Genomic DNA, 18,604 nt, shown 5'->3' on the forward strand with positions numbered 1-18,604 from the left:
CGGAGAGAGCAAACAGTTCTGGACTGTATGCTGTTGAAAAGCCAAATGCCACAGGGAGTTGAATTGCCTCACCTATCAAAGAAGGTTATGCTGAGAACCCTCCAAGGGGCTGGCTTCCGTGGACTTCACAGGATGAGACTTCAGGCTGATGAGAAACTTGGTGACTGGGCCAGCCTGGTAGCTTTGATAGTCTCGGTCTTTCCAAACGAAAGGGCTCTGAAGTTCTGATTCCACATGAGAACAAGTCTGACTCCCTCAGAGCCACCAGCCAGCCCATTGGAGATCTGGACACACCGACCTCTCCATGCTGGTACCCGGGATGCCTCCAGCAGGCGGGTCTCCTGCTCTGCTTGAGTGTGTTTGTAATGTCTTATGGCAAGCGACCTAACTAGGAACTACTTCACCAGCAGCACCGGTTTGGGAGACTGAGTCACTTCCCACAGATGCTGCGGTCCGAGCCCCCGGATGGCAGCTTGACTAACGCGTGGCTATACTTTTTTTCCAGATGCCTCAAATGCCTGTGGTTCCCCCCATCACTCCCTTAGCAGGACTCGACGGCCTCCCTCAGACCCTCGCTGACCTGCCGGCTGCAAACGTGGCCCCTGTGCCGCCACCTCAGTATTTCTCACCTGCTGTGATCTTGCCAAGCCTCACAACGCCCCTGCCCACATCACCGGCCCTGCCTCTGCAGGCTGTCAAGCTGCCTCACCCCCCTGGGGCACCCCTGGCTGTGCCCTGTCAGACCATCGTGCCAAACGCACCAGCTGCTATCCCCCTCTTGGCCGTGGCCCCGCAGGGTGTGGCCGCACTGTCCATCCATCCAGCAGTGGCCCAGATCCCAGCCCAGATCCCAGCCCAGCCTGTGTACCCAGCAGCCTTCCCAGGAATGGTACCTGGAGACGTCCCTCCCTCACCCCACCACACAGTGCAGAGCTTACGGGCCACCCCTCCACAGCTGGCCTCGTCTGTGCCTCCTCAGTCTGTCCAGCCCAGTGTTGTTCATTTACCTGAGCAGGCTGCTCCATCTGCTGCCTCAGGGACCCAGGTAATCCACTGCGGGAGTGGACTTAACACTCGGTGCCTCGAGATCCTTGGGGCCAGGTTCAAGACGTGCTTGAGCTGTTCCCGTCACAAGGCCATGGCTCCTGTTAGGACCTAGACTCAGAGGCACAGAGGACCAGGCAGGGAGGCAGTTCTGCCCTGTGGCTAACCCCCCCCTCTCTCTCTCTCCCTCTCTCTCTCTCTCTCTCTCGCTCTCTCGCTCTCTCGCTCTCTCTCTCTCGCTCTCTCGCTCTCTCTCGCTCGCTCTCTCTCTCGCTCTTGCTCTCGCTCTCATTCGCTCTCATTTCTAGGATGTATTTAATTTTACACTTGTGAATGCTTTGCCTACCTGTGTGCAATGTACTATCTGTACCTGTCTGTGGTTGGCACAGGGTGTCAGATTCCCTGTAACTGGAATTAATGGTAGTTGTGAGTGCTAGGGAATTGAACTCAGGTCTTCTGTAAGAGCAGCAAGTGCTCTTAACTCTAAGCCGTCTTCAGTGGACCCGGTTAGCCTTCCTTAGAAGAGAATGTTGGAGACAGAGGCCTGAGCCGGTGTGAAGCAACTGCTGCCTCCTTGGGAACTGGAGCATCAGGAAGGCTGGCGTGTTTCACACTCCTTCCCAACCTCTGCTTTGTGACTGAGCATTCCCTCAGCCTCTTGCCAGTGCTGGCCGTCCTGTTGGCCTGAAGTGCCCCCTCTGTGGGACTTGTACGTACCCTAGTTAACCCTTCCCGGACCCCAAAGCCAGGCAGAATGTGCATTCCCATCTGAAGAGAAGCAAAGCAGAGAGCAGCAGTAAGGGGGTCTAAGGATTCTGAGCTGCCGGGTGGAGGATGACGTTCATCTGCCCTGGCGTCAGGCGGGGACTCACGCAGTGGGTCAGGTTGACTATGAATGGATGCTGTGGTACGTAGGGATGGTGCCTCACTGCAAGAGGCCTGCCACGTGGCTTCACACACCTGCATAGGACATTTATGTTTGACTGTCTGGTCTGGTCTGTTTAAATCTGTGTGAGGAGAAGGGAAAGCAGGCCTAGATCTCCCTCTGAATTCAGAGTCCCTTCATTAGAGGCCTCTACACTTGGATGTCTTCCACTGGGTACCCAATGTAGATACTCTCTCCACCTGGCGGCACCACCCCCATGCACTCACTCTTGAGCCTCTCCCCACCTGAGAGATTCTCCCAACCTGATCTCACCCCCAGCGTTAAGCCTTGACAGCTCTGAAGCTGAGGCATGTCCCCTACCACAGACCAACACCTTCTTCTGGCTTTGCTGGGAAGGGTGCAGGGGGAACAGCCTGGTGTCAGGTACTACATGGCTCCGTTTTATGCCGCTCACTCTGAGCGTGTACACAACACCCTCGATTCGACATCTCGCTCTTTCATTTCTGGAGGCATTTGTGCTTGGAGAGATGGGGGTGGGAGGAGTGTTTATTGGCCAGCAGAAGACATTTGTCTAAAAAGCTGGTGGGAAGAAATGTGTTGGTCCTGTGTCCTCATTGAGTGAGCTGCTAGTACGAGGTGTCAACGGCTGAGCTCACTGATGACTGTGGGGGCGGGGAGGGCTAAGCAGCAACTCTGTGTGCAGGAGAGCAGGATCTGGCACTGTCTGTGTGTTCTGCGCCTTTTCATTCCTGCTGGCCTCTCTGGTTGCTACAGATCAGGCGGTTCTTCCATTGACTAGTAGAGCTTCTAGAGGTTTATTTTTAATCTTAAAAAAGATTTATTTTTATTTTTAATTATGTGTCTAGGTATGTGAGTGGAGGTGTCCACGGAGGCATTGGATCCCTATAGAGCTGGAGTTATGGGTTGTTGTGACTGCCCAACATGAATGCTGGGAAACAAACCTGGGTCCTTTGCAAGAGCAGGCAGTGTGTGCTCAAACACTGAGCCACTGCTTCCAGCCTGCTTTATGTTTTGTTTTGTTTTTGTTTTTGTTTTTTCAAATAGCAGATATGTATTCATTTAATAGGGGGAATTGTTCATGTGTTGCCACAGTACACATGTAGAGTGACCTCACAGGAGTTGCTTTTTCTCTTCCTATCATGTGGGTCCCAGGAATCAAGCTTGGATCATTACGTTTGAAGGCAAGGCCTTTACCCACTGAGCCATCTGGCTGACAGTCTCAGTTAAGGTTATTGTTGCTATGGCAAAACACTATTACCAAGAGCAGCTTGGGGAGAAAAGGGTTTATCTGTCTTATATTTCCACATCACTCTGCATCACGGGAGGAAGTCAGGACAGGAACCCAAACAGGGCAGGAACCTGAAGGCAGGAGCAGATTCCATGGAGGGGTGCTGCTTACTGGCTTGCTTCCCCTGGCTTGCTCAGCCTGCTTTCTTATAGAACCCAAGACCACCAGCCCAGGGATAGCCCCACCCACAAAGGCTGAGCCCTTCCCCTTTGATCACTAATTAAGAAAATGCCCCACAGGCTTGCCTCCAGCCTGATCTTAGGGATGCGTTTCCTCAACTGAGGCTCTCTCCTCTCTGATGACTCTCAGTTGGGTCAAGCTAACACAAAACTATCCAGGGCATTGACCCCCTTTTAAATTTTTTTAAATTACATTTAACTTCGGAAGTTTATTGATGAGCTGGGCTGGCTGCCCTCGGGCATCCCTTCCAGCAGAGGGAGTGTGTGTCCAGGAAAGAAGTGGCCTCTGAGGCTGCAGGGGTTGCTAACCAAGCATAGGTCTAAGTGAATGTTGCTGTTCCTTTTCCTGAGAGAAGAAAGTGACTGAATCTCCAGCCTCTCAGCCCTCCCAGGGCTGTGGATGGTTCTCACACCGAAATCTTCTTTCTCTTTCTTTTTTTTTTTTTTTTTACTTTTCACTCCCAAAGAGCTATTTGAGAGAAACAGTCACGGGGCAGGAGGGTGGGGTAATTAGCCCGAATTCCTTGTCTCCTGAGAGACGGCAGGTATCTGAGTACTCTTCAGAGTGCACCTATGACTAGGAACAGCTACCCCATGCTCTGAACTGGGTTGAAGGCTAGAGAAGCAAGATGTTGATATACCAGGGAAACCACCAGAGCCCAGCTTAGACACTAAGTGTGTGTTACCTTCTAACTCTTCTTTCATCTGGGCTTATCCTGAAGTTCCTAGGCGTCTAGGCCTCTGTCTTCCCACACAGAGCTGTGTTCGGAGGCTCATGTCCTCTCGCTTCTGCCAAATCCACACTCCAGATGTGCTTTAAGACAGGGACTGCTTTCGGGAAACACGCGGGATAGGAAAGGGTCTTTCCTTCACCCTTCCTAAGGTGTGTGCACTGAGGTAGCTAGGCACAGCCTCTGCCACTGCCCCCTGGCACTCAGCCTGTGTTCTTATCCCTTGTGCCCCCCAGGTCCTGCTGGGCCACCCTCCTTCGTACACCACGGATGTTGCTGCTCCAGTCTCTGCTGTGTCCCTGCCGCCTGCTGTCCTTTCCCCTCCTCTGCCAGATACTCTGCTGCCTACTGTCCCTGAGCTCCTGCCCAAGCTCCCCAGCTCTCTGGCCCCTACGGTGGTCGCAGCTTCTCAGAGTGTGCCCACACAGACCTCTACACTCCTCCCACCAACAAACCCACCTCTGCCCACTGGGCCTGCAGTCGCTGGCCCCTGCCCTGCTGTCCAGCTGACGGTGGAAGCAGCTCAAGAGGTGTGTGCGCCCCTGTCCCCTGCTCAAGCCACCTGGGGTCTCAGCCCTCGAGGTGAGGGAAGCTTGCAGGAGGCACAGGGGGCGCTGGAACAGAGCTACTCCAAGCTGCTTTGCCTCTCGCTCTGCCCTGGCCCACATTAGGAGGAAGAGCATGGATTTCAGAAATGGGTTTTCCTCAGAGAGTGTATACAGGTTGCCGAGGGCTTTTGCAAACCCTGCGTGTCCTTTTTAGGGAATGATCAAAGTAGGTTAGCAATTTGTGGAAGGAAGCAACCCTGGGTTTCAAGAATCTGCTTGCCTCTAAGCCTTTAAAGATTACCCTTACCACACACTGGGCTCTGTGTGGGGAGAGCCTCAGAGGTGGTGGGGAGGCAGCTGCATGCTGTGGCTGGCTTCCCTGCTGAGGGGAGGCAGATCAGCACAATGTAACCCTGTTCTCTTTACTCTGTTCTTATTTTAGGAGCAGGTCTCACAAGACAAACCCCCGGGCCCCCCACAGAGCTGTGAGAGGTACCGCTCGGCCTCGCCCTCAGGATGGGGGGGCGGGTGCAGGCTCAGGAGCCAGTTTAGCCCAGCCTAGCACTGCTTGGCACTTTCATTCAGATCCTGCCCTACTTTTCCAGGGCACTATCAGGATTTTTTTTAACAGATATTGCACGCCCACATCCCTTTCCCAAATCTGAGCCAGAGTGGCTCAGGGAGCGTCTTTCTGGGCTTCGTCAGTCCAGGTTGAGTTCTGGTTGTCCTTGGTCCCTGATGAGCTATGGATCCTAGCACTAGTTCTTGTGCTGAGGGCATTCCAAAAGGGGCAGGTCATGGGCAGAGTCTCAGTACTGTGTGGTATACCTAGGTCCAGATGTCCAGGTTTCTCCTCCTGTGATCTGGGGTGGCAGTGGTGGTCCTTACTGAGGTGGGTAAGGGAGGGAGCTGGGATCCCACCACCGAGGGAAAGTGGATGTTGTGCAAGCAGGAAGCTCAGCGGACTCCACAGCCCTCACAACATCCCAGAAGGCCTGAGATCTTGTTGTTCAAATGGGGAAAGAGAAGCATGCAGATCCACTTCACAGGCAGAAGGGCCTAGCAAACCATCCAGCCCGTCACTGGGAAGCTAGTGCTTCCCCTGGCCCCTGGGTGGTACCGGGTGGGCACTGGAGGAAAAGAGAGAGAGGTTTTGGGTCCCCTTGCAGGCTGAGTATCATTCCTGCAGGTCTCAACTCTAGGCACTTAAGGCTTTAAAGCTCCGAGGGTAGACATTTTCTGGTAATCCATGTATGCCGTTAACATCCTTGGTTTCCCCTCAGCTTGGGAGGTTCTGATGTCACCTCTGGAAGAGATCTGAGTGACAACTGTGAAGGCACCTTTGGAACGGGCAGGCTGGAGGGAAGGGCTGCCCGGAAACACCACCGTAGGTCCACTCGTGCACGCTCCCGGCAGGAGAGGGCCAGCCGGCCCCGGCTCACTATCCTGAATGTGAGTGACCTGCTGTTTGGGGCACATGGGTGTGACGTCCTCTGCAATCTGATCGTGACTTCCTACAGGTGTGTAACACGGGGGACAAGATGGTGGAGTGTCAGCTGGAGACGCATAACCACAAGATGGTGACCTTCAAGTTTGACCTCGATGGGGACGCTCCAGATGAGATTGCCACATACATGGTAAGGCTGGGTCAGGGGTGAGGCCGCCTCCTTGAGGTCCGTAGACTCTTGTAAAAGTTAAAACGTTGAGTTCAGTCCTGCATGGAGGTGTTTGGGTGGCCTGTGGGTCGGGCACAAAACTTAGCAACTGTCCCCAGAGCTGTGGATATCCAGGGAGAGCATCAGCTTCCTGCAGGTGACTCCTGTGTAAGGACAATTCAGGTGCAAAGCACCTGCACAGCTCTCAATCTAAACTACATCCTTTTGGTCTCAGGTTCAGGTTTCCCCTGGATACCCTGGCCCTCCGGAGTCTCATTCTATTGTTTTCTCCTCCTACGGACTCCGTAAAGGATTGAGACACTTAGTTACCTAAAAGCTCTCCCCACTAAGCAGTATGTGAGAGTCCAGACAGCCCATGCTTCCCGATGGCCCCCTGCCTTGCTCCCTGCCCGTTTGGGGTTGGAGGCGTCAGTGGAAGCGCAGGTGTAGATGGTGGCTGGGGCATGGTGGGAGTTACTCAGTTACTCGTTTCACTGCTGAGACAAAACACCTGACAGAAGCAGGGAAGGAAGTGTTTAATTTAGCTCACGGCTAGAGAAGGTCTTGGCAACAGGAGTGTGAGATGGCTTGTCACCTTGGACCCACAGTCAGTAAGGAGAGAGAGAGAGAGAGAGAGAGAGAGAGAGAGAGAGAGAGAGAGAGAGAGAGAGAGAGAGAGAGAGAGGCGAATGCTGGTACCCAGCCAGCTTTCTCCTTTGTATTCAGTCCGGCACTCCCGTCCACATTTAGGAAGGGCCTTCCCATCTCAATGAACCTAAGGTAGGAAGCCCATTATAAACGTGCCCAGAGCTTTGTCTCCTGGGTGACTCCAGGTCCTTTGACTTGACGATAATTATTGGTCATCACGGGTGTTAGACAAGCTTTGCCTCGTCCGGGACCATCTTGCCACATGTGGGATGCTGCACTCCTTGGGTCTTGGGCTGATTACCCTGGCAGACCACTGTGAAGAGGAAACCAGGTGTTTGAATTTAGCTTGGTTTTGGTTTCAATTCACACTTGAACCCCGAATTTTTATGTTCTTCCCTGTTTTATTTTTAAGTGTGTTTTCGATCTCTTTAATTTCTTCTTAAGAAGAAGAAACCTATTCCTATCAGGAAGCCATAGGGGGCTTGCGTTTAGCTTTGCCAGATGTATAACACTCCACACGCTTTTGCATGCTTCAGCCTGTGTCGCCCGCCTGGGTGCTCTTGATTACACAGCTGCTGCACTAGCCCCTCAGGCAGCCCTGCACTTACAGCCTGCAAGCCACACTCGGGGCTGGGTAGCTAAGGAGGGCAGCCTTAGCCTCATCGGGGGAGCAGTGGTACTCCTGGGGTTATAGTCTAGGTGATTGGAAGAATACTATTCTTTGGCTATCTGGTAGGAGCCACAGGCCGACTCACAGAGGATGGATGGTCCAGGCATGTGTGAGGCTACACATCTATATGAATGGGAAGAAATGGTTAGAAAGAGCAGGTACTACAGACCCCCTAGGAAAGAAGACAGTTGGTGTCTCTCCCTGGAGCAATTGTACAGGGAGAGATCAATCGTGCTCAATCTGCCTAAGGTGGCCAAGACACAGTGGGCCAAGGTCACCCCCGGGAGCATTAAGGGCAATGACTGTATCCTGGTGAGCCTAGCCCAGAGGCCCTGATATCCGGGTTATGGTATTAGCATTCTAGTTACCTCCACATCCCAGGCCAAGGCTGTTTCGTTGTCCCTGCTGCTGGGTGAGGAATGGAAGACAGTCAATTCTACCAGAACTCCTTGACCATGAGGAGGCAGCCCACGCAGGCATTATAGAATCATGGGTTCCTAGATGCAGACCTGGTCTGCCAGGAGGGCAATATCTGGTCGAAGTGGGTGCTGGAAAGGCCTGTGCTTGGACACTAAGGTCCAAAGACCATTAGCTGGAGAAATTGTGGTATTGTTCCTTACTGGGACAGCAGCAAGGATGAGACCCAGAGATCTGCCTGTTCAGTTCATTTGAGTCTGACGTGACTTTGGAAGAGCTGAGATGAGCCGTGGGGCTGTAGGACAAGAGGTCTGTGAAGATGAACTGTAAAGACAGCCGATAGGAAAGTGACTGGGGAACCAGTCACAGGGTTGCACACCTGTAGTATCAGTCAGTACTTGGAAGACAGGGGCAGAGTGTCTATGCACGTTAGAGGCCAGCCTGGTCTACATAGTGCGTTCTAGGACAGCCAGGACTACTCAATAAGACCCTGTCTAAAAACAATTGTATTCTTGTTAATATTATTAGGAAAATAGGTGTGGCTCATTATCTGGTGCTTGTGTCCCTATTAGGACCTCTGCCCAAGACCCAGTACTAGTTCACCTATTTTTCTTGGAAATTCTTGGGCTAGCCTGGGCTTCAGCTCTTGCTTCAGGAAAGCTGTGCCACATGAGGCCATCCGGTTGTGTGGGATAGGGTTTTCAGCTTCAACCGCATTCCTGTGTCTCTGGGGCCATCAACTTTCACCCTTGGCTATTCAGAGACCCAACCAGGGGACACCCCTTTCTTTGTCTTGTCTTCCCTGGATACCTAGGGCAGGGTAGAGGTATGCGTGTCCTTATAGAGCCTCAAAGCAGCCATAGTCTATGGAAGGTTGACACCTGCAGTCCCATGTCTCTTTGTAGGTAGAGCATGACTTCATCCTGCCCGCTGAGCGAGAGACGTTTATCGAGCAGATGAAGGACGTCATGGACAAGGCAGAAGATATGCTCAGTGAGGACACGGATGCTGATCATGGCTCTGATACAGGGACCAGCCCTCCACACCTGGGTACCTGTGGTCTGACCACGGGGGAGGTGAGAGCCCAGGTCCCCAGGGCATGCTGGTGGGTGCAGCAGGCAAGAGGCTCAGAAAAAAAAGCTCTCAGTGAGCAAGACTTCTGACCCAACAATCCCTTTCCCTCATGCAGGAGAATGGACAGTCCCAAGCCAATGCCCCTGTCTATCAGCAGAATGGTAAGTCTGTCTCTTACAGCAGTACCTGGCAGAGTAGCCAGCCTCAGGAAAGAACCATTTCCCTGCATCCTCTGTGATCTAAAGCAGGCATCTGACAGAAGCTCCCTGTTGAGCATAGCAGCACGGGCTTTGGCTGCTACCAGAAGGATTGTAGGAGTGGTGATGTTGGTCTCTCGGTTGGTAATGGCTACCCTGTCCCAGCAACCACTAACCTCTGACTGCCATTACTTTCTTCAAAGCTGGTGCTATAGACACCCCAAGAACTGAATCAGGCTTTTTTGCGTGTCTGGCAGGGTGCCCACCCTATACTCTTCTGGTTGAAAGGAGTGGATGGAATTCCTTTCCCAAGGTCTCCTTATCAAGGGGCCTGCAGGAAGCCATGGAGGGAAGCTGTTTAGGATTCTGAGAGAGAGCTTGAGTCCCTGCCCACTCCCTTGGGAGAAAATTCCACAGATGGGATGAGCTTACTAGAGCTCCTCATGGGGTCTGGTATGGCCCCCTATCCTAGAGGTACCGGTTTTCTCCTAGCACCTCTTTCTGCTCTGTTTCTCAGTCTTGCACACGGGGAAGAGGTGGTTTATCATCTGTCCAGTGGCTGAGCACCCAGCAGCAGACACTTCTGAGTCATCACCCCCACTTCCTCTAAGCTCTTTGCAGCCAGAAGCCAGCCAAGGTAGGAGTACACTGAACCCAGACCACCTTCCCGAACAGCTCAGGAGCTCCTGTCTGTGCAACCCTGGGCTAGGAGACATGGGGTACCTGGTACCATGACAGCTGCTGCTGCTGCTGCTGCTGCTGCTGCTGCTGCTGCTGCTGACCCGTGCTGTCCCTCCAAAGCTGAGGAGGTCGTGTTACCATTTCTTCCTGTTCTCAGCTGTTTTTTGTTTTGTTTTGTTTTGTTTTTTCGGGGCAGCACTGTCTTGAGCTGTCTTTATTCTCGCCACTCACGAGAGGTGCCAGCACAATGATTGTGGGAACTGTCTCCCTTACCTGTCCTCGTCACCTTCTGTATACCCATGGTGCACATGCTCTCTGAATCTTGCTCTGCATGGTGGGTTCTGAGACTACTTAGTTCTCTGTCGTCACATGGATGACAGTCCGTGTCATTTATCTGCACCTGAGACTGCCTGCACCCACAGATATCTGTAAACTTCCCCTTCGGCACGTTGGTTAAGTCTTTTATGTCTATGATTTTAGAAGGCAGAACTAGTCATTGGAACAAACTTAAGCTTCAATTCCTCACCACTTGGCAAGAAAGCTGATCGTTAAGTAGCTTGGGTTTCCAGTCAGTATACTACACTCGTGAAGAGGATATGTAAGTCAGTTTTACCGCCTTATTATATGTTTCCAGCGAATCCCATTAATACTTTTGGAGATTTGTTACCACAGGAAGGAGGTCATCTTAATAGTAAGGTTCAGTGAAGGATGCTTGGTGTGGACTCAGCCTCTTCTGAGAGGCCAGGGGCTGGTGATCCTCACATGAGGATCTCTTCACATAATCCATTTTCCTTGACCTATATACACTCCCTGGTTTGAGGAAAGTCCTGTCACAAGGCTAGATACATTTTACTGTGCCATAGGGTAGGACTATGATGTGTCACCACGTGGTATGACATTAACAGGTAGTGAAGTGGCACTAAGAGCACAGTTAAACCTTCACCAATCATCTACATACTGGAATGGATCCTGGAAACCATTCACAGAAAGTTTGGATATGGTGGGGCCCTTGGGATGGAGAAGTAGGTGACAGAATTAACTATCCACAGGGGAGGACCAAAAGACTTGATGAGTTCTGAAACTCACAGGTCAAAGGCACTGGAAACCTGAAGACAGTGAAAATGTATCAGGTCCTAATTAGGGGTACAGAAACCAGACATAAGCCAAGTCTTGGCCCCTTTGCAACTGGGAGCATCTCCCATCCTACAGGAGTGTCTGAGCAAGGCTGCAGCTACTAAACTGGAGAGAGAAGGGCTGTAAAGCCCAGGCATCTGGGTGCCCCTGCTGAGGCTGTGTCTGAGAGACTGAAAGAGGCAGGCCTTCAGAGAGGAGCCCTGGTGCCTAGGGAAATGTATGGAGCAGGAGCCAGCTGAACCTTGAGGGGAGAGCTCTGGAGCTGTGGTAGCATCCTGAAAACTGCTGATTTTCTTATGTTCTCCACTGCCCAGACCCACCTGACACAGTCATAAAACTGGCTGGTTTCTGACCAGTGTGGTTCAGAGCAGGAAGTCCAAGGGAACAAGAAATATCACAAGGGCACACAATGGGAGAATCTCAGAAGGTAGTCTCAGTTTCTGAAGTCTTTGATATACTCTCAGCTGGGGTGTGTGTGTGTGTGTGTGTGTGTGTGTGTGTGTGTGTGTGTGTGTGTGTTACACACACAGGTGGCACTCTGATTAGCATATAAAACTGGCAACCAAGCTAAGGGATAAAGCCCACCCAGGTTTCTGACTGGCCTCTAAGAGACTGAACCAGTTTCAAATAGATTAGTCCTGAAAAAAAAAAGTATTGAAAATTGATCCAACTTGTAACCATGGCCCATCAAAGGCAGGCTGCAATCTGCAGGTCACTACTCCTGGTCATGTTGACCGTCAGCTGAAGCAAAAATACCAGCAGTCATCATAGCAGCCAAAAAAAATTTGAAGTTTGATATGTCATTCAAGATATTGGAAATAGAACCCAAAAATTACTTGGCAAGTAGAAACCTAGGAAATGTCAGCTTCGTGGAAAAAGCTAACCTGCCCATTAGCGAGATGACACAGATGTTGGATGATCTGGCAGCTCAAAGCTGCCATTATAAATGTGACTGAACCACCAGTCACAAACATTCTTGAAACAAATGTTAAGTAGAAGGTGTCAAGGGAAGAAAGATACAGAGAAGAAGAAGAAGAAAAAAAAAAAAAACGCGTGCAAGTTTTAACACTAAAAATTGAAATAATCCAAATTATGTAGCTAGAGCACAGGGAAGAAAGTGGGGTAAAATGAGCAGAGCTTCAAGGGTCTACAGAAGCTCTGACATTGTACCAGAGCTCAGGAGAGGAAAGAGAACATAGAAAAAGGATGTAGAGAAAGTAATGCTCAAAGTACCCCAGATTTTGCCAGAGGTAGAACCTGGATATTTAGGAAACCAAGCAAATTCTAAGCAGGTGAGACTGGAGAAAAACCATGCCTGAACACAGCATCAGTCTGCTGGAAACTCAAAAGCAAAGGCAGCCAGAAAAAATATCACCAGAAGGAAGAGGTGACCTTTACAGAGCTGTAGATTTCTCAATGGAAGCCATGATGTCCAGAAACAACCCAACTCATGTGAAAGGCGGTAAAAGAAAGGCCCCAATGACCAAGACCTCTGTCTTCAGAGAAAGTGACCCTTATGCCTCAGAAAATTTGCTTCCAGAGCACCTACTCTGCAAGCTTCAGGATCTTCAGACAGAAGGGAGACAACCCCAGACAGCGTCATCAGGATGTAAGAAGAACAATTTGTGTGTGTGTGTGTGTGTGTGTGTGTGTGTGTGTAATCAGGGGGTGGTTATAACAGATCATTCTCCTCTTGAGTCATTTGAAATGTGGCAGTTGAAGTTTCAGAACCATAAAGCAGATGAACTTTTCATCTGCGTAGATCGGGAACACAGCTGTGAGAAGGCAGGCAAAGTAGTCTGTGTCTGCAAGGCTTCCGCATTCCCGCTGAAGTGGCTCTCAGTGGACTACGATTTCCAATGAAGTCGAAGAAGATTGGGAAGTCGAGTGTGTGCTTTGGAATTCTTAGCATAACCATTAAAAAGAACTGTTCAAAAGGATGAACTCAAAATCATAATAAATAAAATCAAATTAAAAGACGAGTCAAGTAATCCAAAAGGAAAGAGGAGAGAGAACTTAAAAAACAAAACAAGGGGTTGGGGATTTAGCTCAGTGGTAGAGCGCTTGCCTAGGAAGCGCCAAGGCCCTGGGTTCGGTCCCCAGCTCCGAAAAAAAGAACCAAAACAAAACAAAACAAAACAAAACCAAAAAAAACACTAGAGGGGAAGAAAAATTCCTAGAAAATAATAAAAAATGTTTAATAGCATAATAAACCTTACAACTTGAGCTAAATAGATGTGTCTACTAGAAATGTAAATAGTGTAGGTAGGTAAAAAGGTGGGTGGGACTGGAGAGAAGGCTCAGTGGTTAAGAGCATGTGCTGGCACAGGCCTGTGCGGTGGAGTACACTTTTAATCCCAGCACTCCAGGGAGTAAAGCACCTGCAGAGGCAGGTGGATCTCTATGAGTTCAAGGCCAACCTGGTCTACAGAGCAAGTCCAGGACAGCCAGGGCTGTTACATGGAGAAACTCTGTCTCGAAAAAGAAACGAACAAACAAAAATAAAACAAAAAAAACAGAACACTGGCTGTTCTTGCAGAGGACCCAGGCTTGGTCCCCAGCAACCACACAGTGGCTCACAGCTGAGCTGACTCAGTGGATAAACGTGCTTGCTTCCAAGCCCTGTGACTCAAGTTAGAGCCTACACCCGCATAGGAGAGAAGCGACTTCTGCAAGATTTCTTCTGACCACCACACTGTTGCCATGGTGTGTGTGCACGCTTGCACACAGATGTAAAAGCCAAACAAAGACAAAAGACAGAAAATACTGGCAAGGATGTGGAGCAATGGGGAGCCATCTGTACATTTAGTGAGAATGTAGATTAGGACAGATGTCATCGGAAGCCGCATGCAGTTTCTTCACGAAATCAAAGCTGAACTGTTACATGGTTTAGCAACCCCACATATGGGAGTATTCAAGTGAACTGAAAGCGAGTTCTGGTAGAATTTCTGCTCCCCTGTGTCATGCAGCATCCTTTGCCATAGTCAAATGGAAACAAATGGAATGTTTACAGGATATTGGCTAGAGAGAACATGTGTATACCTAGTAGATTGCTACTGAGCCATTAAAAAGGAAATCCAGTCATCGGCAACAATGTATCCCTGCGAGGTGTTACGTTGAATGAAAGAAGCCATTCACAAAAACACAAATAGCATGCCACTGTACGTTAAGGAGGTGTCTGAACAGTCAGAGAGCAGAGTGGTGATTGACAGGACAGACGGTGGCTATACAGCAGATTTCATTCAGTTATGCAAGCTAGTCCCATGCTGTGTACTTGAGAATTTAAAAGGGTTGACTTCTTATTAACTGTTTACACAACCGGAAGTCAGACCTCTCCCACTCCCCAAGGGAGGGAGGAGGTGCCTTATCAGCCAGAGGTTCTCTGTGACCAGCCGCATCTTTGGGTGCTGGACAAGGGCACCTGTGTACCACCACCCATGGATAGAACATTTCAAACCATAGAAGCAAGGATACTGTTTAGAAGACATGCCAGTACCATCGGTATCACGGGAGGGGAAGCTGTCAGTCATTTACCTTTGGTGGGGTAGGGAGGAGGCTCCATGTGGATCTGGGGATAAGAGAGGGGATAAAACCACCCCAGGTTATGGTTTTCATTGTGTATGTGCATGAGAGACTATGTGCAGGTATGGTGTTTGCACATGTTGGGGGGGGTCTACATGTGTACACATGTGTGGAGGCTGCAAGTTGGTATTGGGAGTCTTGATGGCTTTCCATCTTTTTTTTTTTTTTTTTTAAGGCAGCCATTTATTTCCTGAGAAAGGGTCTCTCCTTGAACCTGAAACTTCCCAATTTGGCTAGGGTGGCTGTCCAGTGAGCTGCAGAGATCAACCTGTCTCCACACACACCCATGGGCCACCATGTTTGTCTTCTAGGCAGATGCTGGGGATCTTTCCCCCCCACCCCTGGAGCTGGGGACCGAACCCAGGGCCTTGCGCTTGCTAGGCAAGCGCTCTACCACTGAGCCAAATCCCCAAACCCAACGCTCGGGATCTTAACTCAGGTTTATGCTTGAATAGCAGGCGCTTTGTGCATAGGGCCAACTCCCCAGCCAGTCTTGAGCATGATGTTCATGTTTGCGAAAGGACACAGGGCTTCTGGTTTGAAAGTGAGAAACTGGTTTAGGACATGCCACAGCCTGTGCCCTCCCCTTGATTCTCACCACAGTCCCTGTGACTTCCTTTAGGGCCTTGGGTGCTATAGCAGGACACTGTTGGACTGCATCTTACATGATGCCCAGAGCGTGCATTCCCAGGATTCCTTGCCGATTCTCCGTACTGAATGCACCAAACACTGGGCATCTGGTGGATTGGAAGGTTCTGGGTTTTTGCCTTGCTCTGGGGCATGGAAGAAAATATAACCCATTGTTTCCCTCCACGCCTTCACTTTGTAAATTCATGCTCAAGTTTTGTCCAGCATAGACAAGCAGCATAGGCAGATGGGTGGTGGTGCGAAGGCCATGCGTGACAAGTGCTACAATCAGATGGTGAGGACGGATGATGTAGAATACCATAGGGTCCTCTATAGGGGCAGAGGGCCATAGGTGAGAATCAGGAGGCTGACAGCACTGGGCATGAGGGGACAGAATGACAGACAGGTACCTGGCCCCTTGGGGGAACAAAGATAAGTTTGCCGGAGTCTCAAGCAGATAGTCATCAGTGTAGACAGAAAAGAGCTGGATGAAGAGAGTTGGGGCAAATGATCCCAATCGATCCCTTTTTCTCCTAGACCCAGCACCCTATCCAGACCAGCTGTCCTTGACGGACAAACCCAGTTTCCCAGCTGCTCAGCAGCTCCTGAGCCAGGCAGGCTCCAGCAACCCTCCTGGTGGAGCATCAGCCCCCACGGCCCCATCTTCCCCTCCTGTGACTTCTGTAATGCCCGCAGCACCAGCCACCAGCACCGTGCCAGAGTCAGCAGCAGGGACTGCCATGCAGGCAGGAGGTCCAGGGACTCATCAAGGACCAGCCAGTGTTCATGAGACCCTCCACCCACTGGCCGAGACACATCGTGCCCAGGGTGCTGCCCAGCCCCTTAGCACTGGCCAAGGACCTTGCACTCCAGCTCTGGAGGCCTCTCACTGCTCCACAGGTCTGGGAGAGCCCATCTCAACCAAGGAGGTCAGCACTCAAGGAGGGACCCTGTCTGCTTCAATGCCAGAGCCCAGCCCTCCCACTGGGGCTGTACAATCTGTACCGAGTCAGCCACCACCCCCACTGCCCATCACAGTGGGGACTATAGGTCTGGCAGCTCCCCAGCTTCCCAGTCCCCCTCTGGGGCCTACTGCTCCCCCACCACCACCCTCAGCCTTGGAATCTGATGGGGAAGGGCCACCCCCTAGGGTGGGCTTCGTGGACAACACCATCAAGAGTCTGGATGAGAAACTGCGGACTCTGCTCTACCAGGAGCATGTGCCCACCTCCTCAGCCTCGGCTGGGACCCCCTTGGAGGCAAACGACAGAGACTTCACCCTGGAGCCCCTTCGAGGAGACCTCCCCTCGGCCTTGAGTGACAAGACCCCAAGCCTCACCCAGCAGAGCCAGCCCTCAGTGAGTAGTTCAATTCACCCCAGTGCCCACTCCCTTGGCCATGGCTGGAGGTGGGCAGGCATCCCAGCTATGCAGGGCCTGACTGGCCGTCTTGGTGTGTGGTGCCAAGCAATTCAGCTCAGTTGTTTATACGGAGGAGGCAGGGCAGGCCAGGGGACAGTTCCGGTTGTAGAGGTAGCAGATCAGTGGTTTGGGATTTAGTTCCTGAGATGTTGATAAACCGCGCTCACAGTTCTTTTTGTTTTTCTTCTCTTAGTTGGAAAAGTCAGAAACGGCTCCTGCAGGGTGGGCCCTGGCCCCGCGGGAACAGGGTGCGTCCTCTTCAATGACAGGTAACATCTCAAGATCAGAGTAACGCAGGCTACACTCTGAAGGTGCCACAGGCCTTCCGGAAACCAGAGCTTTTATACCCTCATGCTCTCAGGGATGAAACAGCCCATCGAGTTTCAGAAGGAACCGCTCTCACAATCCAGAGAAAGAGTCCTGTCTGGGAACATGAGAGCCAGAATAAGGGAGTGGTGTACTAGGGCCTTGTGAGAAACATATCAAGGGCCCCGGCTAGCTCCCTAATGACTAGACTGCTAAGGAGACAGAGAGAGTGTGGAGGGGTCCCTAGATCGCACTGCTTTTTTCCTCTGTGGCCCCAGTAGCTGTGCACGTTAAGGGGAACTCTTAGGTTCATGGGTTTGGTGGGGTGTGTGGAGGTCAGAGGACAACTTGCAGCCGTTGGCTCCCTCCCGCCATCCTGAGGATCTTGAGAATTAAACTTAGATCATCAGACTCAATGGCAAGTACCTTAGCCTATTGAGCTATCTCACCAGCCCTCCTTTTTCTTCTGAGATAGCTCTGTAGCCCAGGCTGGCCTTGCACTTGCATTGATCCCTGCCTCAGCCTTCCCAGTTGCTGAGATCATACAGTTCCTGATTTGTTATCAGACATCTGAGTCGTCACCCTAGGAGTCCGCTCTGCTTTCTAAGGTGCCAGGGCTCCTCACCAGATTTTGTGGGGATCTGCAGGGTAAGTGTTAGGAAGCAGAGGGACCTGGCAGTAGTTAGCAAGCGACGCCTCGGGTATGAACAACCTTGGCAGTGAGGGGTGCAGTCCAGCTCCACCTGGTGGACCCAAGGGGTGGCTGTATTGGCTTCTGGGCTCCTTGAGGCTGGAGGCAGCTCTTCAGTGACCCTAACCTAGTGCCAGCCTTGGCTGAGGTCTCTATCCCAGGTCATTTATAGAAAGAGATAGTGGAGCCTCTGTGTCCTATAGGGGGTTACCTTACTCTTAAGAGTTCAGAACGTGTGGTAGGCAGTAGAAGGGTTGCTGCAAAAGGCTGACTGATGATCCGGGTCTAAATGAGTGGATTTTTTTTTTTTTTTTAAAGACAGGGTTTCTCTGTGTAGCCCTGGCTGTCCTGGAGCTTCCTTTGTAGACCAGACTGGCCTTGAACTTTAAGATGCTCCTGCCTCTGCCTCCTAATGCTGGGATTAAAGGCGTGCACTGCCACACCTGGCCCAAAACAGGTGAACTTTGTAACAGGCACAGAAACTGATGGAATGCAGTCGGTACTGAGAGCCTGGAGGTGTGCAGTGAGGAAAGGGATCGAGTGTTGCCTACAAGTTGGGGACATACAATAGAGACTGGGTTTGGGTCTCCTCTGAAATGTGAGGTTCCTATATAGGGTATACAGGGCACACTTGTGTAAGTAAGTCCATGTGTCAGTCTGTGGTTTGTCTTGGTATGTGGTGACCCCCTGGAGACCTCATGGGTGCCTGTGCTCTCCCCTCCCCCATCCCAGGTGTCATGTGGCCCAATTCTGGCCCTAGCCTACCTGGGACTTGCCACATCATGAAAAGGTCTCTCTGCTCAC

The 18,604-nt window shown here is 51.2% G+C and overlaps 1 protein-coding gene across 50 annotated transcripts in view; it reads left to right on the forward strand.

Moving 5' to 3' along the window:
- Wnk2 (WNK lysine deficient protein kinase 2) overlaps positions 1 to 18,604 on the forward strand; it is a 109,366-nt gene that overhangs the window by 70,506 nt on the left and 20,256 nt on the right. For 28 of the 50 annotated variants that reach the window (NM_001443931.1, XM_087590433.1, XM_087590440.1 and 25 more), the window contains 10 exon segments: positions 506 to 1,045; positions 4,386 to 4,679; positions 5,140 to 5,189; positions 5,981 to 6,149; positions 6,218 to 6,334; positions 8,993 to 9,163; positions 9,277 to 9,322; positions 9,876 to 9,995; positions 15,920 to 16,740; positions 16,997 to 17,072. In NM_001443931.1, coding sequence (NP_001430860.1) covers positions 506 to 1,045; positions 4,386 to 4,679; positions 5,140 to 5,189; positions 5,981 to 6,149; positions 6,218 to 6,334; positions 8,993 to 9,163; positions 9,277 to 9,322; positions 9,876 to 9,995; positions 15,920 to 16,740; positions 16,997 to 17,072 — 2,404 coding nt within the window. 50 annotated transcript variants of the gene reach the window in all.

This window comes from Rattus norvegicus, chromosome 17 (genome assembly GCF_021556685.1).
Source record: "Rattus norvegicus strain SHRSP/BbbUtx chromosome 17, alternate assembly SHRSP_T2T, whole genome shotgun sequence".
Lineage (NCBI taxonomy): Eukaryota > Metazoa > Chordata > Mammalia > Rodentia > Muridae > Rattus > Rattus norvegicus.